Raw genomic sequence first — 19,676 nt, forward strand, 5'->3', positions numbered from 1 at the left:
GAAGATTTTTAATTGTAACTTGTTGCTAACAAAGTATTGACAAAGAATTGAAAAATTTTTACCCGCCGCGGCACCGTCGACAGATGGACGCGGCGAAACTAAATTTCTCGCAAATAAAAACTATACGTTAAAGAATAAAAGGCATAATTTTACAAGAATTTCCATTCTTATTTTGACAAGAATATGTTTTGAAACAAAAGAATTCCATTTTATAAAATTTCTCGAAGTCAAGTTTTCAAAATTGAAGTTTGCATAAATGTTATTTTGCAATGTAATTATGAGTTTCAATACAAATAAAATCTTGTTAAAAAGGCTATGGCGTTAACATAATCCCTTTAATTATTCTACATCTAAAAGTATTAAGATATTGTTAGTTAAAAAATTATTAAATAAAAAATTATTAATAGCTTCCAACATTATGTTTTCATCAAATGCACGATATTTATATTTTTGCAAATGTTGCCATCATGTTGATGTCAATATGCTGTTAAGTGCAGGCAGCAAACTGATAAAAAGTTACCGTCATGCTGCTATCATACGTACATTTATTGCATATAACAAAGTGAAGTCATAAAGATGCTATCAATTTATCATCATCAAATTTAGAACTCACGTAAAAGCAATATTTCACACATAATGAGAAAGTGTCCCTACTTTGTCGACATCTTGCTACATCTGTTGACAGCAACATGACGGCATCTTAAACTCATTTGGCTATCTGAGAATGCAGGCCAAAAATCAATGAAAATATATTGGGAGTACAAATTAGTACGGTCCGTTTTCTTATGATCAAAAATGCATTTATTTCAGAACAAATTGAATAAATTAATTAAAGTATTGTCCATCATTGGCTATTACTTTTTCCCACCTTTCAGGCAATTTTTAAATTCCATCTCAAAAAAATGTTTCGTCTTTTGAGGCAATCCAAGTTAGAAGCCAATTTTTAATTTCCGCAAAAACCATTCTTGAAACGTCGAAACCATTCCCTACATGATTAATCAGTGAAACATTGTCACCATAGACTTCTACCAGCATTCGATACGCTTCAGCTATACTTTTCTTCCAATTAAACTAAAACCTCCTACAAATGCTACTTAGTTAACACAAAAGTTGACATATTCAACACAGTAAAAAACAGGAGTTTTGTATGAAACTCAAAGCAATATATACTGAATATTATTGATAAATGTCTAACCTATCTGAAATCATCGGAATCAGCTGTCACTATAACACATTCATAACAGCCAGAGCCATCTTTTGGAAACGAACCAAACCAATTTGTACTTCTAATATATGAGTCTTGTTCTCGTTAATATATGTATTTCTCAATTGCATGTTACGATATATATTAAAAAACAATACTAGGTTAAACTTATTTTAGTCTTCTTCAACCGCGTACAGACTTGCTATTATGCTTTATGGAAAATATATGCATTTTTCCTATTTATCCTATTTTATAAATTTTTTATGAAGTATACAGATCAAGTAAAACAATTATTAAAAATGTTGATATTTTTAAAATTTTTATTTTTTATCTTTAAAATGAATCCAGGAAGAAATTGCTATCTTTATTTTTGTAGAAGATATAAGTTTTTAAAAGTTTGGCACATATATGTGCCACCATGCATGAAAAAGTTAAAGAACTTTTTGTTTTAGTTTTTCAATCCCTTACACGTTTCCAAAATCTTAACATTTAATTTGAGACCCTGTATAAATATAGAAAAAAAATTCAATATTTTCTCTGCATATTTCGGAAATATTCAAATTTGAATAAAAAAATCTAAGAAAGGACCCCGCACGATTTATATACATATGAAAAAAAAAAAAAATGTTTTCAGTTAATTTGTTTAAATTTTTTATATGTTGTAGTACTTGCATTCATAGTAAAAAAACCTCAATTTTTAGAACATTTTTATGTCTAGTTTCAGAAGTAAAGTATTTGAAAGTCTCATGACATCGGCTCATATGTCATGGTCATATGTCATATCGGTACGTATAAATGTCCGTGGATGTCTACGTATTCGTGCACACGCGGGTGTGTGCGTGCGCGCAAAATGTGTAGAGCAGAGATAAGGACCTCATGGTTCATTATTGCCGTAGTATTTAATGACTCCAAACCCTCTCGGCGTGTGCGTCTTGTGTGTGTGTGTGTGTGTGTGTTCGTGCGTGCGTGCGTGCGCGCGTGTATGTGTGTGTGTGTGTGTGTGTGTGTGTGTGCGTATGTGTGTTCAGTAGAGATGAGGACCCCACGATTTATTACTTCCACACATACGCACACACGCATCCACACATACGTGCCCGCGCTCGCACGCACGCACGTATACAATACGCACACGCAAAGAGGTTTTGGAGTCATCAAATACGACGGGAATGACGAACCATGAGGTCCTTATCTCTGCTAACATACATGCGCGCGCGCGCGCACGCACGCACGCACGCACGCACGCACGCACGCGAATCCATGAGCATTCATACGTACCGATATACATATATAAGCAAGCATACAATCTCAAACTAGTGTAAGTCTACATATAAACCAATGTCATGAAAAAAACCTTCAAATATTTTTAATTCCAAAATTAAACATAGAAATGTTCTAAAAATTGAGGTTTTTCATTAGAAATGTAAATACTACAATATATAAAAAATTCAAGCAAATCAAATAAAAACTTTTTTTTCATATAAATCGTGCGAGGTCCTTTTTAAAATGTTATAAAAAATACTAAAATTTTAAAAAATCTTAAAAATTGTATAAAAATTGTATAAAAAAAAAAAATAAAATCATATGAATTAAAAAAAAATTAATTTTTACCTTAATGAAAAAAATCCTTAGATTTCATATTTTTTAAAAATTGTTCCTAAATTTTTTTAGAATTATAAAAATTTGTTTAAAAACTAACTTAAATCTCATCTTTTATGTTTCTTTTCAAGTCCTTAGTCCCGATCTATAATAGGAATAGTAAGCCTTAAATTGTATGTAATTGACTGTAACAAACCGCCTCCCCCCCCCCCCCCGATCGATCGTCCAAGCCGTCCGGCCAAATATCCGGCAAAAATTGGCGCCACGCGCCAAGTAAATCTATCAGACTCTCTAGCAAGCAAGCGTTCGAGCGCTTCAAATAACTCCGCGCGCACACGCTTTCGTTCCGTCACAGTTCGCTGCCACGCGCGCACGCGTGATCTGTCCCGATATACACGAGATCGAGTGGCGGGAGATGCTCCGTACCGTTCCGCCTGCTCGCTGCACGTCCCTTCTTCTCTACTCTCGAGTATATAAAGACTGCAATCGCCGAAAAAAATCACCTTTTCTATTTTTGACCGGCTTGCCAAGCAGAAGAGCACTAGGTCAAGATAAAGATCAAGCCTCTTGGGCAGGTATTCATAGTCGAGTCTTATTTCAAAATTGTCTTAAGCAACGTCTTAAGATGCTAATACGGCTCTCTGATTGGTTGATGGCATCTTAAGGTGATACTTAAGATCTTAAATATAAGAATCAACTATGAATACCGGCCTTGGTCTCCGCCAAGTCACTTGGCTCTCAACTTGTCCGAAATCGATCTGATCCATCCCGTTCCGACATCCTCACCGCTTGTTCTTCGATTTTGACGCCATCTATCGCGGCACTCAGGAACTAAACTTTTACTTTACGTGCTCTGCTATATCAATGTTGTTAATCATAACCACGTCCAAATACGCATAAATTTTTTTTATGTATTTATGTATCCAAGCCTAAATCTAAAAACTCACCATTGGTTCTTAAGCCTTAAACACACTGATCTTGTGAAATACGGAAACACATTTTTGGGTCTGAGAAACTTTTTCAACTTTGAGAAGCTATAACTTTGATTATAATCAATATTTGATTATAATCAATATTTTTCTACAATTTTTTTTTTTCAAACAAAAGTTCAAAATCTCAGAAGTATGACTACATAATTGGCATTGCCAAAAAATAATTTATTCTGAAGTTATAAAAAAAAAATCATTAAGCAAAAATCAGAAATTGGTCAAAAATCCATTTTTCCTTCAAAAAATCATATCTTTACAACAAAAAACGTTTAAGGACTTTCAAATACGGCGTTTTAAAGCTAAAGAGTCATAATTTCAAAATAATATTTGGCAAAATCATTTCTTTTAAAAAGTATAATTATGTAACATGGAGAATATGAGGTATTTTTGGTCATCTAAAAATGCACTAAAAAAAAAAAATCATCTTTGCAACAAAAAACTTTGAAAAAATTTACAATACGGCGTTTTAAAGCTAAAGATTCATACTAAAAAAAATATATATATATATATACATCATTGCCATTTCTATTAAAAAATGTATTTATGTAACAAGACGAACATGAGGTATTTTTGATTAAATCATGTCTAAAATTGAAAATTGATGTGTTTCATGATATATTTCGGAGAAATTCCCTTTTCTACAGTATTTTATAGTATTCTAACTTTAGACAGAGTATACAGGATAATTCAGAATAACCCGTTGTCTTTCAAGGGACGTATTCCTGGTCGAATTCTAAGACGATTTTTCCTTTGCCAAAAATTTGTCAGACGCTTAGATTTTGAAATATCAGCCGATTAAGTTAGCGTATCACGGGTCGAATATAGATGGTACGCAGGGGCGGCGCACTCACCGTTACGCGTGGGTGTGTCGTGAGGTGCCTGCTGCGCTCAGCTGATACAACACACAAGTCTTTCTCCCCCCCTCTCTCTCTCACTCTCTCTCTGTCACATCACAATGCTAGCTTTAATTTAAAAATGTAATTAATTTTCTTCTTAATTTTAATGATTTTAATAAGAGAAGTGCCAGGAAATTCTTTATACAGTCGAAGAATCGAACAAAGAATTGCACGAAATCTAGATATTTAATTACATTTAATAAATTATGTCATTGCAAGTATTCAAACAAATATTTATTAAAATTTAATAACTTTTTTTCTCAGTGTAGAATCTCTTGATATAAAAAAATAATTTTAATAAAATAAATAGAAAAATATTTTTCAATAAATTTTATTATTAAAAACAATATTAATCACTACTTTACTTTTAAATTGCCGCGTTCTAATTTCTGTTCGACCAATCACGCATTCATATTCGATCATAACGTATCCCATAAAATCAGTCGGCTCTTTCCTGTTGTCGAGTAAACACGTGTTGTCTGTTCGTCGCGCGTAAACACGAGTTTTATCGAGCTACATATTTTCGCACGCCGAATGACTAATAATTATTTACAGTGATCGTGTAACGGTACGACTTTTCTCGCGGTCGCGGATTAGCTCGCCGGTGCCAGGGTCGAGAAAAGGAACTCCGATTTAAAAAAAAATTAACAAAACATTTATTTTAAATCAATATCTCCTCACAATCCGTGATACAAAAAAAATAAAAATTTATTAGGAAGAGAGAAAGTTAACACCCGGTATAAGGAGAGTGTTATACCGGGCCAAGAACACCCAGCCAAGGAGCTCCGAGTACTCCCGGAGTGTCGGTACCGGTGATTTGGAATCAACTGGTTGCTCCTTCCTGGTGTGGCTCCGTATTTATATCCTCCAGCCGCCCACGCAGTTGGAACCACGTGTTTACCCCACTTTTCGGCGTGCACCTACGCGCACGTGCCCGCGCGATGCTACGCGTGACGTCACGCGACCGGGCGCAAGAGCGAGCGAGATGGAGAACGGAACCAACGTCACGTGGCCGCGCATGCGAGTGAGCGAGACGGAGAGTACTGACGTCACGTGATCGGGTGTGCGAGTAAAAGAGACGGAACAATATGTTATAATCCGGCGTGCGAGCAAGAAAGAGATATAATTTACCTGCGTAACGATGCTATCGTTACAATCGTTACTCGAAGTGATCGTTAATTAGTTACTCGAGTTTTATTGATCAAGTGAATGAATTGTGTATTATGATATTAAAGTGATAATTTACGAGAGGATCAATGAAACTTTGGTCTGTCTCATCGTGGAGACAACTAATTGATCGCTGTACAGAATAATACGTAAGTAAATGCATGTCCAAACTTGTTCATGCAAGCACGTGTGCGCGCGCTTTTACTCTCTCCCTCCCCCCACCTCTCTCTGTAACAAAAAAAGTACTACTGTTTCTAAAAATTCGAGATGTAAATACTTTTGTAGATTTCGTGCAATTCTTTGTTCGATTCTTCAACTGTACAAAGAATTTCCTGGCACTTCTCTTATTAAAATCATTAAAATTAAGATGAAAATTAATTACATTTGTAAGTTAAAGCTAGCATTGTGATGTGACAGAGAGAGAGAAAGAGAGAGAGAGAGAGAGAGAGAGAGAGAAGGGAGAAATACTTGTGTGTTGTATCAGCTGAGCGCAGCAGGCATCTCACGACACACCCGCACTGAACGGTGAGTGCGCCGCCCCTGCGTACCACCTGTATTCGATCCTTGATACGCTAACTTAATCGGCTGATATTTTAAAATCTAAGCGTCTGACAAATTTTTGGCAAAGGAAAAATCGTTTTAGAATTCGACCAGGAATACGTCCCTTAAAGAACAACGGGTTATTCTGAATCACCCTGTATACGAGTAACATCCGCAAACCAACCTGTTCGAACGTACTTTGTCCAGCTTTTTTATGTAAAATACTCACAAAGTTTAACTTACACACTATGAGTCGCATTGACCCTAACAAAACTTTGCTGCCGTGCCGTTCGAATTCTAGTTGATCAACCATATCGATCAAACGAGATTTCAAACTTTTTTTACGTCTTAGTCCAAACCTCCTATCTCATTCCGTCTTCACACAGCAAGCGTTTAAAACTTCATATGGGATCTCTCAGACCCACTTAAGGGTTAAAGTAATCTGTAGTTGAAACCGTTTTCATTTTGTACAAACACACTATAAAATTTTTGTTTGAAGCAAATATTTACACACATTGACAGAGGTAGAAAAGTCTAGGGATAGAAAAGATCAAATTTAAATAATTTTTATCGTTCTTGGCATAAAGTCGTTAGAATTTGGACTACATTAGTACCTAGACTTTAATTCCGGAAGATTTTTAAATGTAGTCTGAATGTAGAGTAATTAAAGTACTTTACAGTAAGAATTCAAAAAATGATGTCGAAAAAGATTAATGACATTCAATCAGTAACTTTAAGATCCCCTTAAGGCTTATTGCACCTATTATAGACGAGGACTTATCATAGAAAAAACTGAAGAATTTCCTCAAGAATTAAGTTCTTTAACTGTTCTAAAAATTCTGTATATAAAAATATGTATTTTAAAATAGTTTGTATTTTTGTAAAGTGGTCTTTTCTTAAAAATTTTTGTTAAAAATTAATCTTTAGAGCAACTATACATAACGCAAAAATAATATATTAAAATAAATGCATGAACTGACCTGTAAAATATGCTAGTGTCTTTGCAATATTTAGTAAGTTTATCAATTTGAACTGGCAAGTATCTCGAAAATATTCGTTGTATAGTGGCGATCTCTTCCTCTCCAGGAATATACCACTTGATACAGAAGTTATCAAGATCTACATTCTGACCCCATTCCCTAATATAAGGATAATCAGGATCGTTGTAGTCTCTCTCATTGGATCTGTATTGCCATGGAGTAATGGTTGACAACGACGACAGAATTCTTTTCAACAGGTGACAGGCCAGTCTGTTGCCTTCCATCGATTTCAGGAGTAATACGCGATCGAGAATTTCAAGTATCTTATCTATGTGCGGCAGCAAGTTGCTGCCGGGCGTATCGACAATCGCGGATAGCACGAGCATAGCGTGCAGAAGACGGTGGTCTAGATTTTCCTCTCTCAAAACATCCTCCTCGTTCATCAACAGCAAGATGGTCTGTGCAAGAGTAGGTAGCAGCGAGCGCAGAGTGTCACGACCGTTGACATGAGAGAAGCTGTTGTACACAGCTGCGGCCAGCTGGCCGGCCACTTTCGTCTCCAGAATCCGCTCCGTCATAAATGCGCGCAGCTTGTACAAAGCGCTCTCAAAAATCGTATCGCTGATTTCCCGTAGGAGGGTCGCGCATACTCCGGAGAGTGCGATTTCAGCAATTGACTCCAGCTTGCTCTTCGAGTTGCCGCCGCGGTTTTCTAACCGCACGTTTTCTGACGAGCTGGACTCAATAAACATGAACACCCGGTCCAAAAACTGCAGTATGAAATCCTCGAAGCGTGACGTCGCCTCGCAAACTATCCTCTCCTCCTCAGTCATAACCATGGTCGATCTGGAGGAATCCACGATAGGAATTAGTGTGGCATAGACGGAAATAAGGCGGAACGTGGCGAAGGTTTTCCCGACATCGTTTGGATCGATTCCGGGTAACAACGAAAATAACAGCGGTAACACATGCATCGGTCCTTCTGAATAAACATAACCTACAAAAAAGACAAAAGTTATAATGCAGAAAAAAACATACATTAAAAAATTACAATTACATGCATTAGCTATTTCAGATGTGTTTACAATGTAATTAAACACATAAAGTGCATAAAATATTGCTACAAATTTCGAAAAAAAGTATTTAGTTTTACCTAATAAAGTAGTATAGTAAAAATATTTTTAAAATTTTTATAATTTTTAAAAATTTTGATATAAATTTCAGGATTTTTTACAATTCTTATATAATTTTACAATTATTTAAAAAATTTTTTACAAGAGAATTGTCACGGGTGTCCGGTGCCAATTTGATTCTCCTTAAAATGTATTGTTAAACACGAAAATCTAAGAGACCCGTATTTTTTTATATCGACGAAATTTCATGTTTAGAAAGTGAAACACCCTTTGAAAAAAAAACCGGTATTTCTCTTTTAGGGCAAATATTGTTGAAAGTAGAAAAGACAAAAAAAAAATTATTTAACAAAAGTTATACGGTTTAAAGTATTTTAAAGTTGAAAAAAAAAATTTTTTTTTTGTTTGACAAAATACCCCAACCCAAAGTTTTTTTCAAATAAAATTCTATTATATATAGTTAAATTTGGTAAAAAATTAGCCTTTAATTTGGCTAAAAAAATTTGAAAAATTTGGGTGGTGGAGGGTATTTGTCAAAAAACCAAAAAATTTTCTTTCTCTACAACTTTAAAGTATTCTAAACCGTACAACTTTTGTAAAAAAAATTTTTTTTCTGTCTCTTCTACTTTCAACAATATTCGCCCTAAAAGAGAATTATCGTTTTTTTTTGTTTTTTTTCAAAAGGTATTTCACCTCCTAAATATGAGATTCCGCCGATATAAAAAAATACGGGTCTCTTGGATTTTCGTGTTTAACAATATACAGAGTGATTAGTGATTATTAATGAATGTTCCCACTTTTTACCATTGAGGCACGATTTAGCGACGGATACGTATTTCTAACATATTATTATAGAAATTTGTAATTAGAAATTACAAATGCGGGTTTGGATGGTAAAAAATGGAAACATTCATTAATAATCATTGTATTTCAAGGAGAATCAAATCGACGCCAGACACCCACGACAGTTCCCTTGTTAAATTTTTTATGCGAATCAAAACATTTTCCAGAAACGCTGAGAAAATGTCTACATCTCATTAAGGGGTAACACCACCTTTGAGATTTGAAAAAATCGATTTCTTTTTTGCTTAAATCATTAGTTTATACTTATAAAAATATGCTGTAAGTAGTTTTAGAACAAAATTCAAACTGTATTATAGTGTTTGAGCTGATTAAATGAATCGTCTCTATGCGTCTACCGAGCAACTGCAAGCGATTTGAATCGGCTCCGTCTTCTCTATGCTTCGTAGTTATTTGAGCCTATTTATATACCAAAAATAGACCTTTGTCTAACACAATATAGATGTTATTACTTGTACTATATCAGTAAATAGTTTTGAAAGCGTCGGTTTCTGTGTTTATGCAACAAACTTGGCTGTTTGTTATTATAACGATGGTTATAACAATTTAATAAAAATTTTGCAAGTCTAAAACCTCATGGTGGGCACTATTTGTTATTATTATTGTTAAAAATTGGATGCGCGGCGCGTCATACTTGCCGAGCGCAGTCTCATCCAAGAAGCAAAAGAGACCAGAATATCATTATTAGCAACAAGAAAGAAATATAATGAGGCTGCTGAACTTGTGGAAGGACAGCTTTATGGGGCAGGCATCGCAGATTAAGGATAAATTAAAAATTTTTAACTTTATACACAAAAAATCAGTTATCAAAACTTTAAACGCGTTTTTCTCAAAACACAGTTTTTCAAATTTGCGTGCAAGGTTACCTTACAATTTTTATCCGATTGACTTGAAATTTTAACACAATCTTCTTGTAACTATTCTACAGGGAAGTATGTAGGCTTTTTGCGATATGTTGAAAACTCTTTTTGTAATCAGCATTTTTTAAACAAATTTTTGGGTGAAAAATCCACTTTTTTCTGTAAATAGCTGCCATTTTGATAAAAATTAATATTTTTAAAAATCTCTACGTAGTTTTGAATATGTAGATAATAAAGATTTTTTTTGTTTGGTTCCAACATAAACCATGTCGCAGAAAACTTGCACGCAAAAATTCATTTTTAAGAAAAGACGATTTCGTAAATGGGCTAGTACGCCGCCATTTTGTGCATAAAAAAAAAATTAAAAAATATTTTTTTACTTGCTAATATATGTACAATAAAGCCCTCTAAGCTTTTTTATAAAGTTATTCATTTGCCAACAATAAATTCCCAAACTTAGATAACATTTTAGGACCTCAAAGGCTACCCCTTAAATAGAGAACATCGACCCATATGTGGAAACACAAATATTAAACAAAAAGCCTTGCAAATCAAAGCTAGATCTTTGTGCTAATATTTATTATGTGATTTTATAGGTATATATTTTCAAGTTCATGAAACTATGCGCTAAATAACTCCTCAATCTTAAAACACAATTTTAACAAGAAGAATCCGCCAGTAATTAATCAACCAATTATAATAAAATTTTATGGATGTGTAGTATTCACTCAAACATTTACTACAGTAAAATCGTAAGTTGCATTATTTAGGCATTCTCGAGAAAATAACAAATATTTTCAGCACTTATAATACCATTACAGAAAAGTTTTCGAATAAGCAGCATCCGGTGTTAAAATGTTGACTGCTACGCTCGAGACCTCAAGTTCGATCCCCGAAAATACAACTTTTTTCATTTAAAGGCAACTCATGTAAACAACCGTTTTTCTTGATTTAAAGAAAAAAACAAAATTTATAAAATGCAGATAAAGTATACAATAATATTCACTATTTAAATATTAAAAAATTTTTTTGTTTTTAAAAAATTTCAAAACGACAGCACAGTAGCTGCTTAAAGTTGACTCCTTGAATTTGCGCCGGCCTACGAGGTCACAAAATTAATGTAAAACAAAAATTTCAAGAAAACTTTGTTAATTTATGTAACAACGCACTGTATATACCTAAATAATTGATAAAATTCATAAAATGCAAAAATGGCGACATAAACAAAAAAGCACTTCAAACAATTGTTAATAATTATTATTTAAAGCAAAGTATTAATGATCGGATAGATATATGCTGGGACCAGATACTTGAAGAATAAGCATTTAAAATTTGAAGATGATTGGTAAAGTATTGGGTGTACAACTTAATTCGGTCCATTTTTTTGCTTAAAAAACGCATTTATTTGAACGATAAAATGAATTAATACGTTATTCAAAGTATTGTCCAACGCTAGCCACTACTTTTTCCCATCTTTCTGGCAAGTTATGGATTCCGTCGCGGAAGAAGCGTTCATCTTTTAAAGCCAAAAATGAATCGAGCCAATTTTTGATACCCTGTTCTAAAGTAAAGCGTATTCTAGTCAAAACGTTCTACATCGATTGAAACAAATGTTAGTCGAAAGAGGCAAGGTCTGGGCTATAAGGGTGAGCCAGAACTTTCCATCCGCTATTTTCCAAATAGTTTTTAACCAAAACAGCAACATGAGACCAAGCGTTGTCATGGTGAAAGATTATAGACTCGTATCTGGTCGCATATTCTGGACGTTTTTCGGCTATAGCTCGCTTTAAACAGATCAATTGTGTAACGACCTGGCTTTTCCGCGCACGGGGCGGCGTGAGTTCGGCAGGCAAGGACGTGGATGAGGTCGCCAAGAGAACTAGACTTAGATGGTGGATAAATAAGCGAGTCTTTATTTCGCGTATGTACGGCGTTACACAAGATCGTGGCGTTCTGGACGCGGCGCGCGGACGGACAAATAATGATGACGCTTGGACGGTCGCAACAAAAGCTTAGAATTACGCGCGGACAAACGGAAGATCAGGACGTGCGGACGGAAAAACGGTACATATAACGCTAGAGTCGGAACGGTCGGATTTAAAACGCGGTATCTACAAGCGGTGTTTATTTACAAGCACAGGATTCCGAGCCGAGATTCTCGGAATTCGGAATCTCTATTGACGCGCTGGTGCCGTGGCCTTGCCGAAGACGGTGGCCACGGCTGGAAACGTCGCGCAGCGGTACAGCTGTACTTATGCCCGATCGCGGCGCGCTGCGGTTAATACCGCGATGTTCAACGGCGTTGGTAATCGACTCACGCCAAGATCTCTTGGTGGAGGCGCGGAACTCCACACCCCGAGTCGTGAGTCGATACCGAGATAGAACGGCGGATTGGGACAGTGCCGACCTCCAGGATCTCCTGGTGGAGCCCAAGATAGACTTGAGCCCGTGAACCGGCGGTCTAGGAAGCGGATGGCTCGTGTCAAGATCGCTTGACTGAAGCTAAGTTCACTTAACTCCGTTGAGCGTTCGGGATATACTTCGTTCTCGGACGGAAGGCGGACGGAGAAGAAGCCTCGACTATAGGAGCGGCGGCGCTTATATAGTCGAGTCTCGAGGGCAGGGACGGTGCGGGGGTACGGAACGGTACGGTATCGGAGGGGGAATCCCTGCCGCTCGAGATCGGTCCAGCGGCCGCCACTTCGGTCGAGCGCGTGCGCGCGGAGATCTCTCGACGCGCGGATGCGTATACGCGCGCTACGCCTGTCTTACAGTTCTTATTGGCGCTGTGCGCCGGTTACTCGCTGTCCGGCGGTTGTTCGGCCAGACAGCCTGGAACGGTGGACGGTCCAAGGGGGTGCAAAAAGGCGGTTTGTTACAATTGTTGCCTGTAGAAGTTTCCCGTAATGGTTTGATCAGATTTTAGCAACTCATAATGGATCACACCCTTCTGACCCCACCAAATACAGAGCATTACCTTGGCACCATGGATATTCGGCTTCGACGGTTGGCCAGGCTTTATATACAATTTTTTACGTTTCTGGTTGTCGTAGTAAATCCATTTTTCGTCCCCGGTAATAATTCAATGAAGAAAAGACTTCCGTTTGTACCGTTCAAGCAACATTTAGGATATGCAAAATCGTCGTCCGATATCTATCGATTTCAATTTATATTGGACCCAATTTCCTTGCTTTTAGATGTATCCCGCGGTTTTGAGGCGTTTTGAAATAGCTTATTGAGTAACTTCCAATGTTTTTGCGAGCTCTTCTTGCGTTTAACACAAATCATGATCAAGTAATGTTTCTAAATCTTCATCTTCAAACTTTTTCGGTTGACCCAAACGCTCTTGTCTTCAACACTAAATCACTACTTTTAAATTGTCGAAACCATTCTCTGCAAAATTTATCCAATGTTGCATATTCACCATACACTTCCACAAGCATTCGATTCGCTTCAGCTGCACTTTTCTTCCATTTGAAACAGAAAATCAAAACTTCCCGCAAATGGTGCTTATTTGGAACAAAACTCGACATTTTCAACGCAGTAAAAATTAAACTTGTTGTGCAAAACTCAAAAGCTTGTAAACAATATTTGGTTGACAGATGTTGACACTTCACGATACAGTAAAAATCAGCTGTCGCCGTCAACCATTTATAGCACCTAGAGCCATCTTTTGAAAACGGAGCGGACTAAGTTGTACACCCAATAGTTTTCGAGTTACATAGGCCAGTGCGCAAAATTTAGCGTTTTAAGAAAAAACTTTTAAAGTATACCTACGCGCTCCGGCTCGCTAAAACCGGCTCACCACCAAACTCACCTTTCTTTGAAATTAACATAAAAGGAAGTTTCTTATAACTTTCTAATGTTTTTTTTTTTTATTTTTGAGATAATTTCCTAACAATTTCAGCAAAAATCAAGACGCTTAGTTGCGTCTCGTGCTAAAATCCGAGTTGTATACCTACGTGTTCTTGCCGCTGAGGCCTTCATTTTTCTTCGAAATTAACACAAAAGAAAGCCTTTTATAACTTTTTAATGTTTTTTTCATATTTTTGAGATAATTTTTTAACAATTTTAGCAAAAAACAAAAAACGTGAAAAAATTGATTTTACATGAGGTACTTCCCTTAATTTTATATTTTTTAATTGTTATATATAATTTTTAAACTGTTTTTAATCATTTAATATAAAATGTTTTTTTTTAATTTAAAAAATTAAATAAGAAATAAAAGAAATCTTTTTCAAAAACGTTAACAAAGTTTTGTTTTCCAAACCCTATTAATCAAATGAAATGTAAAGATGTGCGCATAAAATATCAATAATTTTATGTGCATGGTATAACAGACCATTACGTTTTAATTATTTTTATACAATAAATATCACCCTAAAAGCTGTAAATTTATTATAAGTCATTTGTAAATTTTTATTTTTAATATATTTATTGTTCTTACTTTTTAGGCCTTTTACTTTTGTGTTATACACAAGTATTTAAGTATAATTACCGACTCATAATCATCCTCCTCTAAACGCGTGAAGTATCAAAACCCGGCAATAAACGAAAAACACCAGTACACACGACCTTTTCGTAATTTTGCCGGGTGAGTGAACGCGCACAACAGATTCGTACTGTCACCAACGCAAGGCGCGTAAATACATAAATTCTAAATAGGCCGACTTGGTCTTCCGCAAAGCCTCGAGCTGGTTCCGGGAAATAACGCTCGCTCACGTATTTCTATTGTTAGCGGGATTTCCGCACCTGTCCGTCTGTGCGTATCAAATTATAGCTCGTCACGTCCGTGTTCAAGCGTTATCGTTTGTGTGTAATAAGCATTGTAACTTGTTGCGATTCCGTGTGGGAAATCACCTTCTACATGTAATCACTTATATTCCGGAAAATATATATTATACTTTTGGTAATCGATAAATCTCGACCAAGTTATTTTTTTTCTCCCACCTCAAACCAATTTCTTTAATCCTCGACTGAGTTCATCCAAACATCAAATAAATTATAGTTGTTTTAATTTTTTTTAATTGTTTTATATTTTTTTATAATTTTTATATTTAAAAAATTTTTCATAATTTCAGTATAAGTTTTCAAAAAATTTTAAAATTTTTTATTGTATATACACATTAAAAAACTTTTCAAAAGTGCTAAACAAGTTTACGTTTTTCAACAATTCTTTCTTCTTCTTCTTCACGTGCCCTACCCGGTTCCCCGGACGTTGGCGATCATTCTGGCCATGGTAATTCTATTCACCGCCATACGAAAGAGCTCCTCCGCGCTTCGCACCCCAGTCCATGCTCTAATATTTCTCAGCCACGAGAGTTTCTTCCTTCCAATCCCACGTCGGCCCTCAATCCTTCCCTTTAGTATCAGTTGGAGGAGGCGGTATTTCTCCCCTCTCAAGACGTGACCAAGATATTCGATCTTCCTACATTTGACCGTTACTAGCAACTTTCGTCGCGCACCTCATCTCCTCCAAACATCAGCATTTGTAACTCTATCAACCCAGCATACGTCTTATGACCCACATTTCGAAGGCTTCCAGACGGTTCAGCGTGCTCGTTTTGAGGGTCCACGCCTCCACGCCGTATAACAATACCGACCAAATATAACACTTGACCATTCTCCGGCTTAGCCTCAGATTAAGGTTGTCTTCGCAAAAGAAAGACCTCATGTTATTAAAAACGCCGCGAGCAATCTCTATCCTACGCCTAACCTCCCAACCGGGTCCAGGTTCTCTGTGATCAGGCATCCCAAGTACATGATCGACGCGACACGCTCTATCCTTACATCATCAAGGTGTAGTAGGGCGTTCTCATGGCTATCGCGGCTGAAGATCATCAACTTCATCTTGTTTGTGTTGATATTTAACCCCATTCTTTGTTCAGCTTCTGAGATCCTATTTAGAAGCAGTTGAAGGTTCTCTATGCTATCGGCGATGATGACCATGTCGTCTGCGTATTTTATGGTGTTGATGTATACTCCATTTATCTTGATTCCGAGCTCTGTGTCACCTATAGCTTCCTTGAAGATCTTGTCTGCGTAGAGATTGAACAAAAGGGGGGAAAGAATACACCCCTGCCTAACACCTCTTTGTATGTTCACCCTTGAGGTTGTCAAGTTTCCAATCCTTATTTCAGCTTTTTGCTGTCAGTATAGGTTTTTTATCACCCGGACATCCTTTTCATCCACTCCAGCTTGACGGAGGAGCACAATAAGTTTGTTATGCAGGACGCGGTCAAACGCCTTCTCGTAATCTATGAAACATGCAAAGACATCTTTCTGGTGGTCTCGGCATTTTTGTAGGACATTTGTCCCAAAGATCGCTTCACGTGTGCCGAAGGCACTTCTGAACCCAAATTGCGAGTCATCCAAGTCCTATTCATATTTTGACCTTATGCGAGCGTGGATTATGCGAAGGAATGTTTTCAGCATATGGCTCATGAGGTTGATCAGACGGAAATCCGCGCACCTTTTTGGCCTTTGTTTCTTCGGAATGGTAACAAACGTTGATATCAGCTATTCTTCTGGTATTACTCCGGTGTTGTATATCCTATTGAATAGTTCTAGTATCGTCTTTATGTTGTCCTCGTCTATCAATTTTATTAGTTCCATTAGAATCTCATCTGGGCCCGCGGCTTTCCCACTCCTGGCGGATGTGATGGCATGCAGCAGCTCCGATTTGAGTATGACAGGGCCCTCCGGCTCCTCCGCTCCAGCTTGGATGCCCGCTCTGGTGTCTTCAAAAAGCCCGGCCACACACTCTTGCCAAGTACGTTTAATCTCGCGCTCCTCTAAGATAACCTTGTTCTGCTCATTGCATATAGACACGGGTACACGTCTTTTCTATAAACCCGCCACTTCCTTTACCTTTCTGTGTATATTAAACGAGTCGTGCCTCGATATAAGCCACTCTAGTTCTTCACACTTCTTTTTCATCCAGTTTTGTTTTGCTATCCTGATTTCCTTTTCGATCAGGGTTTGTATCCTCCTGTATTCTTCTTGTCTATTCTTGAGCAGCCGTCGCCTCTCCATTAGGTCCATGATTCCGTCCGTCATCCACGATTTCTTCTTCGTATGTCTTGATGGTTTCAGATGTTGTTCGCTGGTCTCAAGGAGAGCCCGCTTTACTTCGCTCCACTGCGTATTTACGTCCGTGGGATTTACTTTCTTTATTCGGCTCAGTTGTCTATTGAGGTCAAGTGTGGCGCTCTCTCTCGTTTCAATGTTTCGCAGCTTCGAGACATCGATCCTCTTGACGGCAGTTCCACTCCTGACACACTTCAGCCTTAGCGTCAGGTTCGTGACCAACGGGTTATAGTCCGATCCAATATCTGCTCCGGGGTACGCCTTGATACTCCTTACCATGTTTCTGAAACGTTTGTTTATCAGGACATAATCAATCTGGTTTCTCACTGGCTCCGGGTAGCTCCCCCCATTGAGAGGCGATTTCCAGGTGTAGAAGCGGCGTTTTGGTAATTTGTACCATGTATTGGTCACTACCATTTCTGTCTCTTGACAAAATTCGAAAAACCTATCGCCTCTCTCGTTACTCTCCCCTAAGCCGTGATCACCAACGATATCGGCTCTTCTTCCTTGCCCTATTTTGGCATTAAAGTCCCCCATAACTAGATTAACGTTGTCACTTGGTAGGCCCTGAAGTGTGTCCTTGATAGTGTCATACAAGACTTCCACATCGTCATCGTATCTTTTTTCCGAAGTAGGAGCGTAGATCTGTATAAGATTAATATCAAATGGCTGTCCATGCAGTTGGAGCAGCATGACTCTGTCCAAGTTGGTACGAATCCTTTCACATATTTGACAAACTCCGAGTCAATCCCAGAATCCCAACTCCATTGCTGTGTCGTCGGTCGTCTTCAGCACTTCCCGAGAAGTAAAGGGTTCCACCTTCGTGGGCACATGAGCCTACTCCTGGCCATCTTAGCTCACTTATTCCCATGAACTTGATTTTCATCCTTTTCATTTCTTTGATTGCATTGCTGAGTTTCCCCGCAGCGAAGAGACTTCTAACGTTCCAAGTGAATATACGCAGATTGGACTTCACTATTTTGAGCCGGGAGATTCTTCGCATCCCTTGCCCATCTAAGGGCTGCCCGGGACTAGGGACCGTTTTTATTGGTTTCCTCGCCATAGTGATATCCTGAGAAATTAAATACACCGAAGTGGTTTCCCGTTGCCTTCTTCAGTATCCTTTCAGCCGCCCCTAACATAGAGAACAGACGCTGTTCGTAGCCGCCCGTTACGGGTCAGACGCTACTAATCTCGTCATATCTAACTACCCTCACTTAGTTTAGTCTGCAGGTCGATGTAGCGTAACAATTCTTTACAATGCCTAAATACTGAAATATTCTAAGAATAACTAAACTTTCTTATTCTATAATTTCCAAAAAAAAAACTACAATATAGAGTTAAAATATTCTTGTAGAAGTGATCATAAGTTTAAAATATAACAAATCCTTAAAAATACACTATAAAAATTTTTTGTAATAAAGATTTTTCTTAGAATTCAAATAATTTTTTAAAATTTCTGTATAAATTTCAAATTTTTTTCACAATTTCTATATAATTTTATAATTTTATTGAAAACTTTCTAAATTTTTTATACGATTACTTTTCCAAGATACTAAAAAAGTTGTGTTTCTAGAATTTGTTATATGTAAGTTCTGAAATATTCTAAAATTTTTTATTTTATAATTTTTTTCCGAAAAAAACTTTAAAAATCTAAAGAAATACAAGATATTTTTTGAAAATCTTTTTATAAAATATAAAAAAATTTGTTTAATATTTTAAGACATTATTAGACAAAAATTTATATTAATCTTCAGTTTTTTTAGGGAGGGAGAAGTTTATAAATGCCTTTTAATATCAATACTATTAAATTGCGCATCAATTTAATAGTGCAAGATTTTTTTTCCATCCAAATAGTTCTGTGCAATACACAACTCAAAAAACAAGTTTTATACCTTTGTTTATATTTCTAGAGCCTTGCACCATCGGTCTAGCAACAGCTACCATACAAATCATCGAAGCTGTGAGTTTGTGCGGTTCGGTCAAAGAATCAAATGTAGACTGCATCCTTTCCAACATGTCCGGTATTACTAAACTCGGCCTTATAGTAGCTAGATACTGTAAAGCCTGGCAGGCTTCGTTTATACAAAATTTGTTGAACATAGCCGTCATAACTACTGGCAACATAGTCATAACAAAAGCATCAACATCAGAATCTGTTAATTTATTTTCATCGGGGATTGAAGTTTCCCACGACGGTTTAGCGTATCTCTCTCTGAAACCGTATAAATAAAATGTATTTACTTTACTAATTAAACATTCCAACACGTATATAAAAGTATATTTTTAGGGAAGGTCCCAGTTGCGCACAGACCCGATTAGACACCACCATTTATAGCGGCCAATACCTAAAAAATTTCCGTT

General features: G+C 36.8%; 1 protein-coding gene across 4 annotated transcripts in view; it reads right to left on the bottom strand.

Annotated features, from left to right (window-relative positions):
• The window catches only part of LOC105208186 (proteasome activator complex subunit 4), a 75,237-nt gene that overhangs the window by 43,836 nt on the left and 11,725 nt on the right, over nt 1-19,676 (bottom strand). For all 4 annotated transcript variants that reach the window (XM_039458597.1, XM_026140853.2, XM_039458596.1 and 1 more), the window contains 2 exons: nt 19,208-19,527; nt 7,373-8,369 (listed from right to left, as the gene is read on the bottom strand). In XM_039458597.1, the coding sequence (XP_039314531.1) occupies nt 7,373-8,369; nt 19,208-19,527 (1,317 nt within the window). The remainder of the gene's footprint in view (nt 1-7,372; nt 8,370-19,207; nt 19,528-19,676) is intronic.

Source organism: Solenopsis invicta, chromosome 16, assembly GCF_016802725.1.
Source record: "Solenopsis invicta isolate M01_SB chromosome 16, UNIL_Sinv_3.0, whole genome shotgun sequence".
NCBI classification, from domain to species: domain Eukaryota; kingdom Metazoa; phylum Arthropoda; class Insecta; order Hymenoptera; family Formicidae; genus Solenopsis; species Solenopsis invicta.